Source organism: Colossoma macropomum, unplaced genomic scaffold, assembly GCF_904425465.1.
Source record: "Colossoma macropomum unplaced genomic scaffold, Colossoma_macropomum, whole genome shotgun sequence".
NCBI lineage: Eukaryota > Metazoa > Chordata > Actinopteri > Characiformes > Serrasalmidae > Colossoma > Colossoma macropomum.
The window spans coordinates 5,712,036-5,735,344 of record NW_023494797.1 but is presented as its reverse complement, the minus strand read 5'-3'; the positions used below and the strand labels follow the sequence as shown (position 1 = coordinate 5,735,344).

Sequence of the window (23,309 nt, the reverse complement as noted above, 5' to 3'; positions counted from 1 at the left end):
TGTTTCCTTTGCTTCCTTCATCATGAAATTTTAATACAGTGTAAATAGCAGATGATGTTTCAAAATATGTTAAAAAATGAATAATTAAAATCTTTGTGTTGGTCTCATATGGATATTTGCCAGGTAGTTTTAGACGTATATGTTGGAACATCAGTGGTGTAACTAGGACACCTGTAGACCCCAGTGCAGAAAAATTAAAGTGTGGATTTTGTCAAATTATTGCTTTTAAACTTTGCCATAATGGGAAACTCACTTTCAACACAGTATATCTATTTTAACACAGTATATCTCTCACTGTATCTCTTTTATCTCCCTCTATATATCTTTCTCTGTGTGTTTTTGTCTCCTTCTTGTTGCCAATTTGCATAGAATTTAGCCTAAAAATGGTCTGATTGTATCAGTAACCATACTCAACACTTGCGGTGTTGATGTTATCTTTAACTGTACTTAACACTTTCTACAGCACGCTTAGTACTACACTATCAGATCAGGCAGTCTTTTCTAGCTATTACCTGATCCAGTTTGCTCATTCTAAATGTAAATGCCTGGCCGTCTCTGTAAGCAGTGTTGATAATCAGATTGTGGATATTGCCTTGCAGAATGTTGTAGGAATTAAACGCTAACAAAATGGGATTAGATTTGGGCATATTGGATTACAGAAAGAGAGAGAGAGAGAGAGAGAGAGAGAGAGAGAGAGAGAGAGAGAGAGAGAGAGGAAGCTAAGCTGTATAATGGATGTGATATAAGTGTGTCAAGTAATATATGCTTATTGCGACACACAGTGTGTTTTCTCCGTTTGCTTATTGTGTAGACAAACCAAAATAGCGCACATATGTTCATCAGGGCCACTTTCCTCCATTTATACTGAAATTCAGATGTACGTCTCTAACATTATCACAATGAATGAATCAGCATTCGACTTTGATCCCGATCAAGAAACCTCAGACATTCTCATCAAGGTTAAATACAAAAAGTGGCTGCAGGAATAAACGGTTTTAAGAAGCTTTGTGTAGGTGTCTGAATCAATATCAGCATCACAGTAATTGTTGCTCTCAGGCAACAGCCACAATCACAGTATCAATTGCGGACATGCTGAATACAATATACTAGCGATGCCTGGTCAGATTCAGCCAAGGTCGAGATCAGCAGGGTTTTCAAACACACAATTGACAATCAGCCAATTTATTATTTTTGTTTTGGTTGATCTATGTCACACATTTCTGACATAAACAATAGGAATGCACTGCTATGGTGCTGATGCAGATGTGTAATAAAATATAGAAATTTGGACTGTGTACACCTGGATTAGCATTACAGGAAATGCAATATTTATTTCTATAGGGTTGCAAATGCAATAAAATGACTAAAATACAGACATTAAAATGTAGTAGCCCAACATTAAGTGTTCTGCTCTTCCAGAGTACAATAAATATGTAAATATTTATAGAAATAGATATCAGTTACAGAATATCTGTCAAATCTAAACATCTGTCTGAGGCAAATAGTTGTTTTTTAAACAAGTATCTGCCAATACTGATATGATTTACAATTGCACTCATGCTGTATTTGAATGCTGCTGCTACACTTGTACCAAAATGTCAAAGCATAATTATCAGGGGTAGCCAGTTCCTCTGACTTTCAATGCAGCACTTGTTTCATGTTATTTAAATAGGCAACTTATTTTTTGTTTCTGAATTTAAAATGTCAGTTTGGTCCATTAAAGAGCAATTAAAATAATTATCATGTGACATTGGCTGATAGAAAGTAATGGAAATGACCGCTTTATTAGAATCACCTGCCTTGTAGCTCCACCTTGCTAGTGTACAGTCTGAGACTATAGCTCAAATGTTGATGTAACATTTTTGTCAGGAGTCCTTTGGTGCTTCATTAGAGGTCAGTTCCTGACCACAGGACTGCTCTTGGCTGGATATGTTTGATAAACTGTTCTCCACCCCAGGAATGCTAACATGCCTGATACGATTATACCAGCATCACTCACACTATCATGCCACCAGACCTGCAGGTAGAGGGGGACAGCAAGAGATGGGCAGGATCTTAAAATGTTTGTCTGAACCCAACTAGATCTGACTGCTTACGTTACAGTTGACCGGGTTTAGACATCATTGCCCAAATAGGTGTTAGACTCAATCTGGGATCAAATTGCAGGTTTCGGTTGTCACAACTCACAACCCATTTTTAAACCCTTAAGGCCCCACAGCAGGCCCATTTTATTACACAGTTCTATAACCTGAGAATAGCACAACCAGTTTGCATTGAAGTCCCTGTAGTTACGGAATAATAAGCCTGGGATTTTAAGGGGTTAACAGATTTTTAATCTGATGTGCTGGAAATTGTTGATGAATACATTTGTTAAAGAAGAGTTTAAACTGACTTGGACAGTTGATTATTTACCATTAATTCATGATCGAATGGTGGCTATTATTGTTGCTATTCATTATTAATGATTTACATTAATATGTGGTTTTATTTAGCACTTTGAGTGATGATAGGCTGGTTCAGTTCAGTTTTTCTACAGAATTTTTCTTTGGCTCAGGTCAGATTTGGTCTCAAAACTTGATTAAGTGGTCAGGTTCAGACAGAGTTTTGTTGGGTCCAGTTGACTTAATACTTCATGTTGTTGGTAGGGTCAGATGTGGTTTGGACAAGTGGTTGTAGAAGATAGGCTGCAGTCTGTATTTAAATACCTACAAAGTACACATGTATGGTAGCTGTACCTGTTAAATATATAATCTGAGAACTGTACATGTGTGTTAATTAGTTTGAGTATCAGTCCTTAAGGTCTACATGCTTTATGTCTTTTTAGACCTTTCAGGGCCAATGAGAATGATAGTAGAGGTGCCATGTTACACTGCTGCAGATGTATTTCAGTAACAGTGTGGTTAAACCTGTAGCTCTGTGGCAACAGTGATAAAGTCCCATCAGCAGGAATCATCCAGTTTTGCCATCATATTTTGGCTCCTAGTGTGGAGCCCCATTGCGCTAGTTGGCTCTCTAAATTATTGGCTTTTTAAATCATGGCTCTCCGTTTGGTCTTTAGTGCGCTGAATAGGCTATTAGGCTTTAGCTCTGTATAACTTGACTTGGCAGATGTCAGACAATTACGGCTAGTCATTCTAAATTACGCTCGGCTAACATCCGCCTGCCAGGCATCTTAATGCGCAGCATAATAATAACATGAATATAGAGTGGATGACAGTGAACGCTGGGGGGGGTGTAAGAAAGAAGGGGCTAGACTGAAGGAGAAATGTTAGAGTCTTGTTTAATTTGAAGCGATGTGTACAGATCCAGGGGTAACATTTATAATTGATTTTCTGATTGAAAGCACATTTAAGAAATGTCACAGACCGGCTGAGGACTGTAGTGAGGGGTAGTGATGCTACTAATAAAGTCAGAGTATATTTTTTATAATAGTGATAATACTAGTACTGTTTATTTTAATAAACAGTTTAATATGTTGATTATTTGGATGAATAATTGCATAATCCATTTTTTAAAAAGCCTAAACAATGAACAAACTTAACTGAACAATAACACACTGTAGCAATGTTGAGTACGAACATTGCAAAAGAATATATCTGAGCAAGTGAAGTAGTTGTATGTTTAGTCTAAATAGCTAATATTTCTTCAATTTTAGTAAGATTTAAAGGAATGTGACAAACTAAACTTACTAAACTAAGCAAACTTAGCAACAAGCATACTCACTGTTCAAACTACACACTAGCCAACTGTTTCAAGTTGTTTTGCCTCTTTTTTTTTTTTGAACACTGCAATTATCACCTGTAGCCACTTCATTCTGTCCATCAGACTAAAAGTTTTTCTATAATAAAAGGCTTGTTTTTTATAATCCATATCAAACCTGACACCCCTGTGAGCTGTGGGAGAACAGCATTGTGAAAATGACCACTCATAATTGGCATAATTGAAGTTTTACACATTTACAGCATTTTTTTTCCTCAAGCTGAAATTTGATGACTCTTTGCCTCGACTCTGAGTTGTCACGAGTCAGTTAAGGACGAGTTTGAGTCAATGTGTGATTCAAGTCCCCATCTCTGATATACTTTAAGATTACTTAACTTCCTTCTAGCAATTTTCACTTGTCGTAAGTAATTTCATCTAAAGTGACTTACCATGAGTTACACATACATTTTTTTAGTTTCTTGACACTTTACGCTTGCTTTTTTTACACTCTTGTGAAAAATGTGTGATCACATGTAAAAACGTCATATCACATGAAAAAGCTGTAATCTGATGGACAAATCTGGATTTGATGGATACCAGGAGAACGCTACCTACCAGAATGCATAGTGCCAACAGTAAAGTCTGGTTGAGGAGGGATAATGGTCTGGGGCCCCTTAGTTCCAGTGACGGGTGATGTTAATGCTACTGCATACAAAGACATTTTACACAGTTATATGCTTATAACATTATGGTAACAGTTTGGGGAAGGCCCATTCCTGTTCCAGCATGACTGCACTCCTGCACACACACAGTGAGGCCTGTAAAGACAGGTTTGCCAACTCCAGTGGCCCACAAAAAGCCCTGACCTCATCTAGCCTGAAAAAGAAAAGTCCTGAACTCCAAATTAATGCCCATGGCTTTGGAGTGGGATGTCTAGCAAGCTCATACAGGTGTGATGGTCAGGTGTCCACATACTTTTGGCCATATAGTGTATGACTTTTCTAGAAGGGATTCCATTGGCAAATAAGTTTACTTATTTCAAGAAATAATGCAGATAATTAACTTTTTTATTAGATTTTATGATGAAAAGGCAAAATTATCCACCAATGGAATAAGGAACAAAAACAAAAACAAGTCAAAAGGTTTTGGTATTTCAACGATGTTTAAGAAGACTTCACATGTCGTTTTTGCAGTGAAATTATTTAACCAAAAAGTATATAAATCTTCATGTGGAGCAGAATGGATCCATTTAAATGCTTCTAAATGGAACCATCAGACTCTGTTCCTTACTGCAAGAGAAACCAGTAGGACAGTTTAGAACATGCTACTAATTATTGCCAATTCATTTTGAAGGTCAGTTTTAATCAATATTTTTTAAATGAGTTTAACTGAGTAATGGTGACAGCCCTACAAGGCACTGAGCTCAGATGATCCGGCACAAACACATACACACACACACACACACATGGAGGACCCCAGTTGGGCTGCAGCAGAGCTGGAACGAGAGGCAGTCACACACCAGCATTTGCCCCTCACATGACCGAACACACACAGTGGTGCCATGGCAACGGAATTCTCCTGCGTCACTGGCGTTTGTATTTTGCCTCACGTCCCCTCTCTCACGGCACCTCCCACAAACCCCTCACTCAGATCGGCCCCATTGTTCTCTTGGTGGTGGTCACGCAGTCTGAAAGCTTGGTGTACAGCTGCTGCTGTGGGTACCAAACCTTAAAGCTTAAACCTAAAACCTGACGTGAAAATGTGGCACCGTATGACACTGTCTTTAAAATCTGTATCATCACTGTCACGATTAAACCTCGTATCTCGTAAATTTACAGGAGAAGGAAAAAACGTTCTGCGGGTTGAAATCAGTGGAACTACATGTTTTTCCAAATAATTTGGGAGCATTTCTATTGCTCCATTCAGCATGTGATTTTGACCCATAATAAAAAGCATTTTCAAATTCTGTGAAAACATAAAAAATGACAGAAATGGGGAGTTTTTCTCAAACAGCAACACTGTGTAGGTTATCTATACTGATCTCTATAAAAGCAAACAAAAGCATCCCTAAAAACAGTAGTAGCAGCCATGCTGAAGTCTGTGATGGTGTTCATTTGTTTAGATAACAGCATCGATGTATAAACAATGTAGGCAAGATGGTTTGAGATTGCGTAACAGCTCCACATGGTTTGAAGCAAGTGTGTGATGATATAGGCATGCAGTTTGCATGATGCTAATTGGTGGCCATATGGTTTCACTATTTATTCGAGACATTAGCCACGTAGCTCCAGTACAAAAAAAAAACATAAGGAACCTCAACGGACAAAACTCCCACTCTCTCTTTCTCTATTACAGTCTGACTTATTTCTGTATAATGTAAAAATAAGAACAGATTGTACATTTTTCTGAAAAAGTATTCATCTATGGGATGCTTTTTGGAATGTTTGCGCTTCATATAGTTTAGTTCATCTGATTGTTGATCAATAACCACCTTGCCATGATTTTTGGTAAACATCTGTTAACAATGAAAGGAAGCTAGTAGCCACCAAGATATCATTTACATAATTCCTTCATTCGCCTTCATTAATTGTTAGCACTACTGGCATTATTGTCTGAGCCATTCCTTTAATAGCGACACTCACTGATGTGTCACGGTATCTCTAGACTGTTTATTAGTGTTGCTGTAGTTTTGTAATTTTTCTTCCAAAATGTCTCTCCCTCTCTCTGATAGACGGACGGCCGATTGGAGTTGAGGGTATCCAGGTGTTGGGCACGGGTAACCTGATGATTTCTGATGTCAGAGTGCAGCACTCGGGTGTTTACGTCTGTGCAGCCAACAAACCAGGCACCCGTCTGCGCCGGACCGCTCAGGGGCGACTGGTGGTGCAAGGTGAGTCATTGAACCTACGCTTTTCTCAAATAAGTCTATAAGCTAAACTAACCTAAAGTTGGGTTGGCTAGAGTGAATAGACTGATTGTAGCTAGAGTGACCAAACTGCTTAAAGCTAAAATGACCAGCCTGATTATAGCTAAAGTGATCAGCCTGATTATAGCTAGAATGACTAGAGTGATTAGCCTGATTAAATCAGAGTGACCAGACTGATTACAACTAGAGTGACCAGATGATAATAGCTAGAGTGACCAGACCGATTATAGCTAAAGTGACCCAACTAATAATAGAGTGACCAGACTGATTAAATCAGAGTGACCAGACTGATAATAGCAAGAGTGACCTGACTGATTAAATCAGAGTGACCAGACTGATCATAGCCATAGCTAGAGTAACCAGGCTGATTACAGCTGGAGTAACCAGACTGATAATAGCTAGACTGACCAGACTGATTATAGCTAGAGTGACCAGACTGATTGTAACTAGAGTAACCAGACTGATTATAGCTAGACTGACCAGACTGATCATAGCTAGACTGACCAGACTGATTATAGCTAGAGTGACCAGACTGACTGTAACTAGAGTAACCAGACTGATTATAGCTAGACTGACCAGACTGATCATAGCTAGAGTGACCAGACTGATTATAGCTAGAGTGACCAGACTGATTGTAACTAAAGTAACTAGACTGATTATAGCTAGAGTGACCAGACTGATTATAGTCAGGATGACCAGGCTGGTGTGCCGTGCACCCAAAGAGTTTTAGAAAATGCAGTGACTAGAAAGTTCTTCAAAAGCCAGGCTACAGTAAAGATGGGCTGCATTTCTAGACTGCCACATCAACAAAAGTAGTTCCTTTTAGAAGGATCTTTCAAATAAAGCTGAAAATGCAGCCTATATTCTGACAGTTTTCGAGGACTTCTGTCGATCATAATGCATAACCCTCATCTGCAGCATTTGTGTTGAAATGTAAATGGTTCACATAAGCTGTGTTTCAAAAGTCTCTGTTGAAAGTGGTTTAGTTTGGTGTCAACTTTCTAAAATGTATAATGAAGAATTATCAAAAATCAGTCTTAGCCCTTTGAATAGCCAATATTAATGGTAAGAGTGTACAAACTGTAGTACACTACGCATGTGTAAGGAACCTTCATAGGACAGTGTTACAGAGGATCCACCTTTATTAGCTGCAGGCTAGCCTTTGGAATGGAGCTGATGTACGATAGCAGGAAGCATCGACCAGAGCTCACAGCCTCACGGAGCTGATAGTAATGCTAGGGCATGGTCAATACTTCATTTAATCTTCCTGATCAGCAGGAGGCAAGGCCACTGCATTATGCCGCTCCGAGATGGAAAAGTCATGCTGTTAATTGTGTGTCAATGCCTGTGATCATCTTATTGATTGCTGCAAGCAGAAAGAAGCAGAAAGAAGTGCACCCTCACCTTGGAAGTGATCTGATACGCTGAAGACTATATGAACTAGCACAGTGTACTTACCAGCTCAAAGCACAGTGTATTTTTTTTTCTCTCTTGGTTTTCACAGGTGGCAGTGGGTGAATGCTAAAAGGAGCTAATGATCACAAATCAAACGCTGTTAGCACATATACGCAGGCACATCGCTGTTCAAGCTGCTCTGATGCTGCTTGAGTGCTGGGAGTGTTAGCATAGAGTATTTTAAAGAGCTACTACTGAAAGGCTGTGAAGAGTTGTGTAGTGATGCTATGTAGCTCAGGGCTGCAGTGGTTGAGATTAGCGTGTTTTAAGGAGATTAATAAAAACTTCCCTGTAGCTTCCACTTTTATCTATATGTTTGCCTTTCCCCTTAGGTCTCTCTCTCTTATCAGTCTCTGCCCTTTGCTCTATGAACACTGTATGGCCAAAAGTATGTGGACACATGACCATCACACCTATATTAACTTGATCAGCATCCCATTCCAAATCCATGGGTATTGATATGGAGTTGCCCCCCCCCTTGTGGCTATAACTCTTATAGGAAGAGTTTCAACATTTTGGAGAGTGTCTATTTGTACACATTCAGTCAAAAGAGCGTTTGTGAGGTCAGATACTGATGTTGGATGAGAAAGCCTGGCTTGCAATCAATGTTCCAGTTCATCCCAAAGGTATTCATTGGGGTTGAGTTCAGGGCTCTGTGCAGGCCACTGGAGGTCCTACACACCAAACTCAACAAACTATGTCATTATGGAGCTTGCTTTGTGTGCAGGGGCACAGTGATGCTGTAACAGGAAAGGTCCTTCCCCAAACTGTTACCACAAAGTTGGAAGCACATTTGTCTGCAATGTCTTTGCACAATAATATCATTAACATTACCCTTCACTGGAACTAAGAGGCTGAACTCCAGACCATTATCCCTCCTCAACCAAACTTTGGCACTTTTCATTCCAGTAGATAGCATTCTCCTGGTATCCACCAAACCCAGATTTGTCATTCAAATCACAGGTTTTTCATGTGATATTACATGTTTCCTTGTGATCACACATTCTTCACAAGAGTGTAAAAAATAACGTAATGTCAAAGTCCCACCTCCACCAAAGTTTACTGTTTTCATTCTGGTAGAACTTGGATGCGCTCATTAGACTGTCAGAGAGTGAAGTGTGATTCACCACTCTAGAGAACACATTTCCACTATTCTAGAGTCCAGTGGCGATGTGCTTTACACCACTCCAGCCAACGCCTGCATTTCACATAGTAATCTTAGGCTTGTGTGCAGCTGCTCCCATTTCATGAAGCTCCTGATGCACAGTTCTTGTGGTGATGTTGCTTCCAGTGGCAGTTCAGAACTCTGTAGTGAGTGATGCAACAGAGAACAGTGTGGTTGAAACACCTGAACTTAATGATTTGAAGGGGTGTCCACATACATTTGGCCATATAGTGTATGTCTCTCTCTCTCTCCCCTCCTTTTCTATCTCTCTCACTTTCTATTGCTCCTTTATCCACCGAGTCTGTAGCGTAGCTACCAAGAGCACATATCTCCACTGCAGTGCAAGGACAAGAGGTTCACTGGATTAATCTCTTTTAAAAGAGATCCATCTCCACTAAACTCACTCTGATGGGCCCCTAATGGCGTCCCCGCCTTCGCAAACCTAGCAACTTTGATTCTTTTGGTGGCCGGCGCATGCAGGGTTTATTGCCTAAATGAATAAGCCTATCACACTATGGACGTCAGCCTTGATGTATCATATAATACGGCTGTGGATACAAACGATATGGCAGTAATTGCAGGAAGGGAAATTGCAATATCAAGGCAGCAGCCGCTAATCGGCTGCTAATCATGAATTTCCGGCTAAACTAAACGCAACCTAATTAAGAAGTAATCACGTATTGGATTAACGGCAACTCTGCATCGGTTACAGCTAATGGAACATGGCTGAGGAAAAGGGCAATTCTGCATTTAGACTTTGGGGGTCGTGGACTTCTCTCTAGAGGCCTCACTTGCAGGCTTTATGTCTTTGTCACATCACTGTAAAGCAGCCCCCACTCTCGCCAGCCTGAAACCTGCTTCTACATCACTTAATCTATTGTAATTTGCGCTGGATGTCGGGTATAGATTCTCTGCTTCTCTCTCCTTCTTTTGAAATCAGTTCTCCACCAGCGTAATGAAGTTTATCTGAAGCTTATTCTGAGCTTATTCCTGCTGCCTATTACCACAGTCACAACACGCTCATAATGTGATCAAACACAGTAATCCTTAGAATTGCACATTCTCTTTTTATTTCTCTTGATTGCCTCCTTTTGCTTTCTTCATCATTGCTCTTTTTCTTTCAGTTAAATCCAGCTGACACTTTCTTGGCCTCTCAAACACTATAATGCTGGCTAAGCAGAGCAAATACAACATTATTAAATGGAATTTATTCAATTCAGTGGAATTAAACATAGAAAGAAAATAAAAGAGTAATCAGTAAAGTGAAGAAAACAATAGTAATGTTGGCGCTACTAATAATAAACATGTAAATGAATAATATCTCTCTCTCTCTCTCTCTGCTTTCTTTAGCTCCAGCAGAGTTTGTTCAGCCTCCCCAGTCTATAGCACGGCCGGTGGGCACAACTGCTATCTTCACTTGCCTGGCCCAGGGTGAACCCCCACCCCAGCTGACCTGGCTCAAGAATGGCCAGATCCTGGAGCCTGGAGGTCACGTCAAGCTCAGGAACAACAATAGGTGAGAGCCAAGCTTCTACAAACCTCAATTATACTGTCTGGGTTCGATATGGTCTCATTTTGGAGTACTGTACACTGGATTGGTGACCAATGGTTTGGTAAAGGCAGATGAACCAGTTCTGAGGATCCTTGATCCAGCTTACAGTACTAAATGGTGATGTGGTCGCCTACACTAGATCAAAAGTTTGTAGACACCCGCTCACCCAGCGTTTCTTCTGAAATCAAGGGTATTAATAGGGAGTTTTCCCTCTTTGCTGCAGTAACAGCCTCTACTCCTCTGGAAAGGCTTTACACTACATGTTGGATTTTATTGCATTCAGCTGCAAGAGCATTAGTGAGGTCAGCTACTGATGATTAGTTCTGGATCACAAACTCCACTCCAACTCGTCCCAAAGGTATTGGAGGGAGCTGCATCACTCTAGACAATGATCCCCTGTTCCACAGCCCAGTGCTGGGGGCTTTATGCCCCTCTAGTCATTGCTTAGCATTGGGCATGTTTATCTTGCGTGCTGTTGCAGTGCTTTTCTTTGGAGACTACAGAAGCTATATGCGTTTACTTGAACACATGTATCAGCAATGGGTGCATGTTAAAGTAGCTAAATATACTAATTAGAAGGGACGTCTAATTAGTTATGGATATGTGTGCGGATTTTTGAGTCAATGATGACAACCAATATTTAACTTCTTATTGTGACTAATAACAGTATCAGAATCCAATATTACATTCCAGACCTCAACATCACTCAGTGTGTGGGATTACTTGGATCATGAGAAGCAAGAAATGCATCCAACTTCTAAGACTGAACTTTAGAGGTGTGGAAAAATATCCCCGCAGATTTCTTTGAAAAGCTGAAAGCAGGTCTCCCAAAAATAATGGAATCTATAATAAAGGCAAAAGAGTGAACTTATTAAATACTGAACGTTTTAAAATTATATTTCGTTGTTGAGTGTAATTTTCTGATAAATTTGTGTTTTCTGCTTTTTTCCTCGTGCTGAGACATGAATAACTTGTATTTTACTTGTTGACTGGAAATTAAATAAATGAACAAGTGTCTGAGGAGTCAATCCAGGGTGACTTATAATGGTAGATAAGCATAAAGTTAGTCATGCCTAGAACTTTTATTAGTGCAGCAGCGACATCCCTGCCTGGACGGGGAATCGAAACCTGTTTGTGAGGTTGTGGTGTTACACACTGTGCCATCCATTTCAGTAAGTGATTCCGTCATCAAAGAACCTTTGAAAAGAACAGCAGTTGAGATGCCAAGTTATTAGTTAATAACTGAGTAATTATTAGCTGTAATTCCAGTATCAGACCGATAATAATACTTACATTTTCCATTTATGGGTCAATAATATATCAGCTGTCGATATAGTATGTGCTCCTCATGTTAGATTAAGGAAAGTATAAACACCTACAGAATATGACGTCCCAAGGCCTAGGACTGAACATTTGCTTGAAATTTGCTTGGAACTGTGCAGCTTGTAAGAAGGAAACATTGGAGGTGAGCTTACCAAGGAAGTAGCTTTACTGAATCTCTACCAGTGTTGTGAATTTGACCCGAGCTTGAATCAGTGTTTCTAAAAATAGATGCGTGTGACTGTTTTTTCTGACACTTGCTGCAGTTGCTTTTTTTTTTGTTCAGAGGCAGTGTTAATTTATTTCAATGTCACAACACCTGGCAAGACTTTTGCCTTCGAGAAATGATTCTTAGATTGCATCCGGAGCGCTCTCTGTCGCTCCAGTGTGGGAATTGGATTTATACCCGTGGCTGTCCCTGCCTATTTGTTTTCTCCAGGGTTATTAGGTTATCCAACTATGGTTGAAATGGGATATTTCTGACTCTGTATTGCGCTTTGAGCTGTTTTGTTTACACCTCACATGGGAAATACGGAAACACGGTTTGTAAAGATCGACAGTGTGCTGTGCGCATGACAGGATTCGAATATTTAAGTGAACTTTGTCATACTGTTGTGTGTGTTTGGCTGTCGTGATGGTGGGGTCTCTGACCCAGTGAGGCTGGGAGCACTGCAGTGTTCAAATGGCCCTTATTGAGGTCAGTGGGACAGGAATAAGCAGATGTAAAGAGCTGTCTTATATATCTGTGCTATTGCTGATGTGTAGCTGTCATACTGAAATATTCAGTGCCAAAACACACACACACACACACACACACACACACACACACACACACACACACACACACACACACACAGCTACAGCAGTGGGGAGGCTGTAAGTGTGAATCGATTGCTGGTGCAAGTGTAATGGAGCGTAGAAAGAGATATGGACCTTTGAGTATACTGAAGCATGTCTATCTGTCTCTCTGTCCATCTATCCACTAATTCATTCATCCAATGGTTTTATTTAGATATTATTTTATATTAAAAATGTCTATGTCTATCTGTCCATCTGTCCAACTTTGGTTCGTTTGAGTATTAATTTGTACTAAAAGGTGTTTTATAGTCTAAATGAAGTTTGCAGATTTGTATGTTTGTATCTAGTGGGTTGAAGTATATGAATTTTATTTGGCTGTTGTTATAATTCAACTATTAACAGTTATAGAAGCCTTATAGTTTGTTCCTTAAGCAGTGAATGTAGATGCTGAAATGATGAGTGGACGGTACGCTCTGTTTTTTGTCATTGTGATGGGTAGGTGTTTGTGTGGTCAGTTGTGCGTGCTCACATGTAGCTGACCTTCAGGATGATCGGACAAGAAAAGCAAACTACAATCAATTAGGCATGTGCACACAATCATGGAGTGTACACACACGCACACACAGGCATACATGTTCAGTCGAAACCCTGGAATATATACAATGCCTTGCAGAAGGTATTCATTCCCTTTATATGGGATCAGATTCATCTGGATTACAAATGACACACAGATTGTTCCAGTCAGTATTTTTATTGCAAAACAATATGTTCTTAAAGTAAATGTTCCAAGTCAGAATACATTATTGTCAGCAGATCTTTAAAAAAATTTAAATATTAAATATATATTAAAATATATATTAAAATATTTACTATGTTGTGCATGTCTATAACTTTGTATTCACAGCACAGAGTTTGAATAGTAACAGTATTTTTCAGTTTAAAAGTTTAATTTCTTAATATTTTCTTACATAATATTAAGGAATATTGCTTTAAATTAATTATTGATGGTCAGTCTTTCAAAATATATAAAAATATCAGTGTCATTTGCAATTTGTAATCCAGACAAATCTGATGACTTTTAAGGGGGTTGAATACATTTGCAAGATACTTTTGCATATATATGTATATACATACATATACATATGTGGTGTTGAAGCTCCATAGCGGCAAGGTCACCATTCTATAAACATAAACCATGCACCAGCAGCCCTGAAAACACACACACACACACACACACACGTAAAGGCATGACTCTGTTGTGTGCATTTCTCAAACTGCTGCATACATGAAATGACTGACACTGATTCACTTCCATTGGCATTTGAATAGAAGCCTGGCTGAGCTCTTTATCTTTAACACCATCCTCTTCTCCCGGTAAAAATCTACTTCATTTCTGACTAAACAAAACTAAAACCCTTGCAATAATAACAAATACAACCTCTCTTTTAGAAAGAATAGGTTATGTAGGGGAATGCATAGAAAAGCACAGAAAGTTCTGTGTAGGTAAATATACGTTACAGTGTTTGTTAGATACATGTGGAGAACATTTCCAGCCAATATACCTGACACTATTGCTTCTGAGAAGATTCAGAGAAAGAAAAAGAGAGAAAATTCCTGTTAGTCCTTCTTTTGTGTTGTTCCTGACTCCATTTCGTGCCTTATCAACCTCTCAGAATAGAAGGACATCAGCACTGGCCTTGACCTTTGACCCTCATTGCAATCAGTTATTTTCCCCCTAAGCCTGGAGAAACTGTCCACTTGCCTCTCTCTCTCTCTTTCTCTCTCTCTCTCTCTCTCTTTCTCACATCAAATCAAAACCACACAAATGTTATAAGTGGACCTCAGGGGGAAAAAATAATAAAACACAAGAAAAATGTAGGATGTGGTGCCTTTAAAGTCTAGTAGCTGGCGTCTACACCGCTAAGGCATGGGCCAGCAGTAGGCATCCTGTAGGGAGTGTGAACCTGTGTGAAGCTGGTCTTAAACAGTCTTGCTCAGGTTGCTATCTCACCCGGCAGTCCGTAGCCATGGCAGCACACCACAGGCCCTCTCCCCCGCTCTGTCATGGCCAGCTGGACAGGTGTTGTCTTAATATGTGTGTGTACAAAAATAGAAATCCTGTTAATTAAACAGAATGAGTGTATTAATGAATTCCACCTGGTTCACACCAGCTCAATAACTCCCCTTCCGCATAAAGTCACTATAAACTGACCCTTACAGGACTCACCGCGACAAACTGAACGCCCCTCAGCAGGGCATGTTTACCAAATATAGATTTAAGCTGTCTGAATGATTGTTCTGTCCTTCAGTGAAACTTCTGAGTTTCCTGCAACATAATTTCGCATGTTACACGACGCAACTCAGGTTTGACACACCATATCGTACTTGGTATAAAAAGTAATCCACGAGATGTAATTTATGGATTTGCAGCATTTTTATCATCATGTTTTTTTTCAGCTCTCGTTGCTGTTCTTTGTTCTACATCTTTATATTTCTCACTTATCTGTTGATCTAGGATTTTTACCTGTTGTGTTTATGTTCAGCCTTTAAAAACAAATGTTTAAGTTGCTGTTATTAATAATAATGGCCAATACTGAAGACATGTGGTGTTATTGTTATCATCAAAAATGTCACCAGTAACTCCAGACCTTTTTATCGTACCATCACTGGGATGAAAACTTCCAATATCTCGACAATTTGAAAAAACTAAGCAGTGGTACAATCAGGGAGCCCACTGTGAGTCTCCCCCTGTTTAACTATGTGACAGAAATACAGGCTTAACTAGGGAACTGAACACAGAGCACCATCATGGTTAAAATAACAAAAAGTTGTGAAATACGGGGCTCCTTGGTGATGCAGCCATCTAAGCATTGGCCCTGTTATCGGGAGATTGCAAGTTCAGTCAGTGATGCTGTGGAGAGCATAATTGGTCTTGCTTCCACAGGGTGGCTAGGGGTGCCCTCCCCTTCCCCTCTGCCTCCCCCTTCAGTCAGCATGATGCTCGCCAACGTGGGCATCTGTTAGCTGATGTAACAGAAAGCTGTAGAGTGCAAGCCTCTTAATACAGTCATATTATACAAGCATCTGCACAAAAAATTGGTAAATGTTTACATGCCAAGATTTTTGCCAATCCGATTAAATACATTCTGATTACAGATTAAGACTGAGGTGTTTTTATGCTCACTCTATTCAACAATCTGATGGAAAATCTCCGTTTACATGCGCACTACAAGTAATCCAATCCAAAATGATGCCTGTGCACAGAGTACCACTTAAGAGTAGATGTTACTATGACAATGAGCATCACGTGAGTCCAGTCAGCGGTCAGCGTGAGATGAGCAACAGTGCGATACGTGAGTTTTCAGCTGGTGCGCTTGTGTTTTTAATTACAATAAAATGATGGCATCTTCAGGAAAACATACTTCACATGTACTTATTAAAGAAGGGCGAGAGGAAGACGTCGTGTTCTGAGACACATCAGCTGGACGCCAGTCCCACCACCATCTTTTGAAGTTCAAAGCAGCAAACTTCCTCTCCTCTACAGACCAGTTTCTGCTCCCGCCATGCTAAACGTTATGAACTTTAGCTATGATGCGATGCACATGCGCAGAACCTACTTAAACTTTCTGACTGTGGATGTAATCAGATACAGGCGTTTACATGGTTATTATTGTTCTGCTTAATGGATTATTTACAGGATTACCCACCTCATTCAAATGGATTGAAATTGTATTCCGAATGGCTTCAATTGGACCAGTCTAGTCCGACTGAGGCGTATACATGGAGGCATGTTAGTCAGATTATTAACGGATTATCAGGCGGCATTTAAACGTGGCTAATGATTCCAAACCTTCAAGGAGTGTATAATAATTATATCAGCCAATACTATTGATTATCAGAATTTTTTGCCCCTGAAAGCAGTGTTGGACACAAAATTGTCATATTGGTCAAACCCTAATGATTAATTATGTAGAAATGTAATTAGTATGTAATATAAATCAAATTTATAGCAAAACATCAATAATAAATCCTGACTTATTAAAAGGAGTCATATTATGAAAAACGTTCTTGTTTTTGCGCGTTTGTGCACACATGTGGGTATGTAAAGTGCCCGGCGATCCACAAACTAACATAAGACAACTCAGTGAGAAAACATGGGATTCAACAAGCTTTAGATGCCTCTTTCTACGTCAAGTGCAGGTTCATTAGAATTATACCGCCCCCCATCTGAGTATCTCCACCCACTGCTTGAGAACTACCTTTGCTAAGGTGTGTAATTTTTTTTTTCACAGACGCCGGAGCCGTTAGCATTATGTCGAAGCTAAGAGCTAAGCACAGGGACTGTTCTGTTGTCAGCTGCACCTGAGTGGATAAAGTTTATTTTTGATGGCAGCATCCCAGCTACAGTCAGCAGAAACCTGTACATGTGGGCTAACCACTTTGACACAAAGCTGGAGTCAGCTCCTTGTTCAGATTTTCCCGTTCCAACTTAAATGGTGCAGCAGTTCAACCAAAATCCTTAAAGGAATGTCTGTCCACTCTATGGCCATCTTGTAAAAGCCTTCAGGTCATTATTTCCAGCAAAGATTATATATGTTTCCACTCATGCATATCTCTTTGCTCCAGGCTCTTATCTCTTTGCATGGAGAGAGACCTATAAATCTAAAACAAAAGTCATGTTAATTTCTAATATCAAACTGTTGGAGGAATGAAAAGAATGAAAAGGTGGGAATGTTTTCAGATAAATACAAACCAATACTCCATTCTCACACACACACTGCCACAAGCTGGCTATCTGCTATAATACAACAGAAACACTGTGAGAGAGAAAACAGGCAACCCTGCCAGTCTGCAGTGATAGCAGAGGAGGGTAAAGTTCAGCAGCCTCACTGCTGGTCTTTAGTTACACTTAGGGAATCATATGCCTTTAAAGAGGGGGGATGTGACAATTATTTATTATTGCCCACCCCTAATTCTTCAGTGACATGAAGCTGAAGTCAGCTATTTACCAACTTCTCATTTGAAGTTCTTGTTCCACCTCAAATCGAGCAGCAGGTATATTCTGGCGCTTCAGGCCTCAATGCTGCTGGACTATTTAAGGTGGAACGTGAAATTTAGCTAATTCGCTACTGAGACATTAGCATACTGCTAGCAATGTTGTGTGCTTGTTATGAAGAAAAGGGCCATAATACATTAAAACGACATAAAACTAACATAATACAATGATTATCATATATTTTACCAGAGAAAATTCTCACATTTATGTTTTCTTTGGTTGCGTGTGCAGCCATCTTGCTGGTTTTTCTTTTCCTCGTAACACTCTGTTTGGAGTGTGCCTCTAAAACCTCAGTCTGGGGGGCCATGTAGCCCTAACACTTCACCCTACCCCTCTATCTCAACAAAAATCGGGACACCCTAACCCTAGATGTGAACGCACAAACAGAGGGCTAAGGGCTAAGTGGTAGGGGTGAGGGGTGAAATGGGATTTGGCCAAAGAAAGAGAGGGAGAGAAATGAGGAAGGAAGAGATAGAGAGTGAGAGACAGAAGAGAGAAGGGAGAGAAGGACAGATGGAAAAATAGAAAGAGTGAGGTGGAGTGATGGAGAAAGAAGAAAATGAGAGAGAGACAGAAAGAGAGAATGACAGGAAAAAGAAAGAGAAAGGAAGAGGTAGAGTAAGAGAAAGAGAAGAAAGAGAATATAAATAGAGTGACAGAAAAAGAAAGGTAGGAAGTGAGAGAGGAAGAAGAAAGCAAAAGGGAGAAAGATGGAGCGAAAGACAGTAAAAAGAAGGAAAAAAGAATGGAAGTGTTGGAGTAAGAGAAAAAGAGGAGGAAGAAGAAGACGAGTGAGACAGAGAGAGAGAGAATGACACTGGGGAAATAGAAAGTAATAGAGTAAGGAATGGGTAGTTAGTAAAGGTAAGAGAAGAAAAAAGATGGAGTGAAAGAGACAATGCTAGAAAAAAGGGAGTGAGAGAAAAAAGAAAGAAAGAGTGGCAGAGAAAGAAAAAGAGGTAAAGAGGAGAAAGTGGAAAGAGGAAAATCAGAGGGGGAGCAGAGAGAAAGAAAAAAGAAAGAAATGAAGAGGTGAAGATGCAGAGAGAGCAAGAGAAGGGGACAGAAAGAAGAAAGGAATAGGAGAGGAGAGACAAAGAAAGAAAGACAGAGAGAGGAGGGGGAGAAAGAAAGGAAGAGGAAGAGAGTGGGAGAAAGAGAGAGGGAGAAATAGAGCAACAGAAAAAGTGAGAGTGAGAGAAGGAGGACAAAGCGAGAAGGGTGAAAGAGATAGAGAGCGAAGGAAGTGGAAAATGAGAGAGGGAGAGAGAGAAAGGTAGGGGGAAAGGAAATAGAGAGAGAGGAGGAGGAAAAGGAAAGTGAGGAAAGGGGGAGAGAGAGCTGTAGGAAGCTGACAGCTCTCATTTCCATATTTCCGTATTCTGCACCTTCAACTGTTAAATGTTTTATTTTCTCATCGCCGCAGGATTAAGAGAAAAAAATACCTGATTACGTATTCAGCACTAATAATACCCTCCTAGACACACACACACACACACACACACACACAGGGTGAGGAAGAGGGGGAGTGGAGGGATGGCAGGATGGCAGGGAGCTGTAGAAACAGAGTGGTGTTTTTGGCAGATGGGTGTGGTGTGGTGATGTTGCTGAATATTTGGAGGCTCACTGATGGGGCCTTTCAGTGTTTCTGTGCTGTTCTGTCATCTCCAGTATTCAGTGTGTTCACTGTCGAGCTGTCACACCCCCTCATGCTGCACACACACACACACAAAGGCTCCGTTTGGGTTTATTTTTTAGGTACAGGGGGCTTTGTGGGGGGTTTTTTGCTACTTTGACGGTGCGTCTGTCTGTACTTCTTAGAATGCCTGTGACTGGCTTTCTCCCTCCCTCTGTGACAAGCTTTCTGCCTCCTTCTCTTCCTCTTCCCCCCTTTCTCTCTCTTTCTCTTTCTCTGAATGCAGTCTAAAGGAGTAACGTTATCTTAGCAGCTGCCATTACACAATCGATCGTGTTGATTCATGCACTGTGAATACTTCAAACATCATATCCATCATCAGGACAGGGTCAGGCCAGTCTGGCAGAAAGGGACTTCCTTTCATTTGCATTTGCATAAACTCCAGCTGAACTCCGACTGAAACGTTTACATTTAAAACAGATTTAAGAAGAGTTTGTCTACAAATCTGAAACACTTTCTCACAATGTTCATACAATATGAGGGCTGCACAGTATGTCGTTTGTGGTAAAAATTTAGGTAACACTTTAAGGTTATCTACATAACACGTTCATAACATCTTACATAAACACTTCACAACATTTTAATGAATGTTTAAGTCAACATTTATGAAGTATACATGTTTTACATGATACTAATATGGACTACTATGTCCTTTTATTGAGATACATTTTTCAAAATAAAAGTCCTCATTTCAGTAAAACATTTCAGTAAAACGCCTTATTTCTGGACAACCAAAATAAAAAATTACCTCACTTTATCCCTTTGGTCATTAAGTCCTTTGACACTCAGGCATGTTTTACCTAATTATCTTTTTTTTTGAAGGCATTTGTTTTTTTACATGTCACTTTACTACACAGGCAGTAAATTACTCAATTACTTGTTTGACTGAATGAGTATGACGATGTGCCCAAGTGTCAAAGCACTTAATGACCAAAGTGAATTGACCACAGCAGCTTTTATGGCAACCAACGCTTGTAGAATTTAGACTTTTAGATTTTAAAAGAATCAGATTTAAAGATTTAAAGCTGAATCAGAAAGTGCCACGTTTTCATCTCACTATCAAAACACAAATGCCTATCAAAAACATTTTTCCAAACTCCAGCCAAGCCCTGTTTTTGCTAAATGCTAATTTCTCTCTGTCACTCCTCTCCTTGCAGTACACTGACCATCTACAGCATCAGTCAGGAGGACGAGGCCATATACCAGTGCATAGCGGAGAACAGCGCTGGCTCCTCTCAGGCTAGCGCGCGTCTTACTGTGCTGTGGGCCGACGGGCTGCCAGGTGTACCCACAGATGTCCGGGCTGATGCCCTCTCGCCCACCTCCATCCAGGTGTCATGGAACGAACCAGCCCAGAACACACAGGACATCATTGGCTATGTGCTGCATATCCGCAAGACCGCAGGTATGTGATTTATCAAGCTGTGTTCAAGAGAAATATATTAGTGAGGCCTGTAATAGCTGAATTTAAAATGAAGTATCACTGCCTTACAGGAAAGCACAGTTTCTCTCTTGCTCCAAATGTAGTTGAACAGCAAAATATTTGGTATCTGATTTTGCTTGTCTACCTTTTGCATTGGAGCGATGAGGTTAATGTAGCTGACAAGTAATGGAAGCCAGTATGGACCAATCTACAAAAGTGGTAAAAGGCTCAAAAAAAGATTCAGACCTTATATTTTTACAAGGGTTCTATTAAGATCTATTTAAACCCAAGGCATTAACTGAGATGTATACAATGTATATAACATCATTTATAGGGTTCTCCCGCTTTTTTTAAAGAGTTTTTATCTTCAATGAGATCTTTTTGATTTCTTTTTCAAGTCCGGGTAAAAAATTTAGATTTATCATGAGTTTACTTTAGTCAAAAAGTGCTGTCCCACATTTTCATGTCACTACCGAAACACAGAGTTTTAGTCCAAAGGCGGAGCCTTATTTTAGCCACACCCCTGCATTTTAGAGCAGGAAGTGAGACTGCATCCCTGTCCCTCATGGCCACATGGAACAGTTAGATTCCATTGCTTGGAAGTAAATGAGTCCCAATGTCTGAAAATCAGTGTGAAACATTAAAAATTGTCACTACCAAAACAAATTTTCTGCAATAAAGTAAACGTTTTTGTGTTTTAATGAAAAATATTTTGATTTTATTGTGTGCAACTGTTCAAACCTGTGTTTGCTAGTCATCTACTGGCTAGTGTTTTTGAGTCACTACTGAAACAGTCACAACGCCTGGCAAGGTAGTTTGGTAGTGTTATGGTTGTTTCGGTAGCATCAAGCATTTGTTTAAAAAAACTAAACATAATTAAGGTAGAGGGTCATTCAGAGCAAAAGTGTCGCAGTCCAAATTTTAGTCAAATCAGTTAAAATCCGTCTGAAATGTGTTTTGATCTCTGATTTTGAACTACTTGAGTAGAATGATCCTTATAGACGCCAGTCACCATAAGGCAAGCTGTACAGCTTATTCATCACACTTGCTTCAACATGTGACAAGTAATTTCAAATAGACTTGCTCACGTGGTTTCTTACACTGTCAACACGCTGTTATGTTTAAAGATGAGTAGGAGCAGCCATCTTGAAGCCTGAATTTTGTCCATACTTCTGTCCATTTTTATAGATAACTGTATGTCATACAGAATCAAAACCCACATAAGCGAGTCTATTTGAGATTACTTAACAGACTCTTTGGCAGGTTTGTGCTGTTTGCACAGTGCTAATTGTTGGTCACAAGCCTCCATTACTTGTTAGCTTCTTTAGCCTTGTAGTTCCCATGCAAAACCAATGGTGCAAGCTCTGGACAGCAAATACAATTTCGCTGTCGTTGGTGCTATTCCAAGTATGAAGATACTAAGAATGTTAACATAATTGATGTTAAAAGCAGAACTTGAATGCTGTGCGTGAGCATTCTTGGTTTGTATTGGAGGCAGAGCTGTTTAAAGAGACAAAGCAAAGGGAAAAAAGAGAAACTCAAGCGACAGATGGCATGTATGAACCTGGGACCTGCTATGAATCTGTGATGAACCTGTTATGAATTTTTTATGACCCTGTTATGAATAACACTTTGGGCAAATTTAAAAAAGCATGTGGATTTAATTTGTGGAGCTATATTCGCAGCACCATCAGTGTGGTAGCTTACTCCCTCTGCCTGCAGTTAGAAGCCCCCAAGCGTAAACCCCTGTCCCCCAGCACAGTGGGTGTCTGACATTCATTGGATAGATGATCTTTTGTAACAATAATCTCCTCATAAATGAAGGGGAAATAAAACAATTACTCCAGTCATAAAAGTGGCTAGCGAACTAGCAAAGCTGTGGCTAATCGCAAGTTTGGTTCTCTCTTTCTCCCTCAGATCCGGTGGAAATGGAGTATCAGGAGGCAGTGAGTAAGGTGACTCTGCAGCAGGTGGTGGGGGATTTGGAGCCTTCCACAAGTTATAGCTTCTATGTGAAGGCCTACACCTCACGTGGAGCCAGCAAAGCCTCAGCCATGGCTCAGGAGAGCACGTTGGGAGAGGGTGAGTGGAAGCATGTTGCACATGTTATTATTTTTGATTCATATCAGGATGTGACTAGTATGTGACTCAGTTTGTGCACATTAAGTTTGTATCCATTTGTAGCCATTTTGAAAATAACTCGTTTTTGAAAAGAGTAA

At 40.0% G+C, this 23,309-nt stretch overlaps 1 protein-coding gene across 1 annotated transcript in view; it reads left to right on the top strand.

The window, feature by feature from the left end:
- Nucleotides 1-23,309, top strand: part of igdcc3 (immunoglobulin superfamily, DCC subclass, member 3) — a 128,938-nt gene that overhangs the window by 97,910 nt on the left and 7,719 nt on the right. The window contains exons 6-9 of the mRNA XM_036584499.1: nt 6,431-6,589; nt 10,596-10,761; nt 20,825-21,072; nt 23,008-23,172. Of these exons, the coding sequence (XP_036440392.1) occupies nt 6,431-6,589; nt 10,596-10,761; nt 20,825-21,072; nt 23,008-23,172 (738 nt within the window). The remainder of the gene's footprint in view (nt 1-6,430; nt 6,590-10,595; nt 10,762-20,824; nt 21,073-23,007; nt 23,173-23,309) is intronic.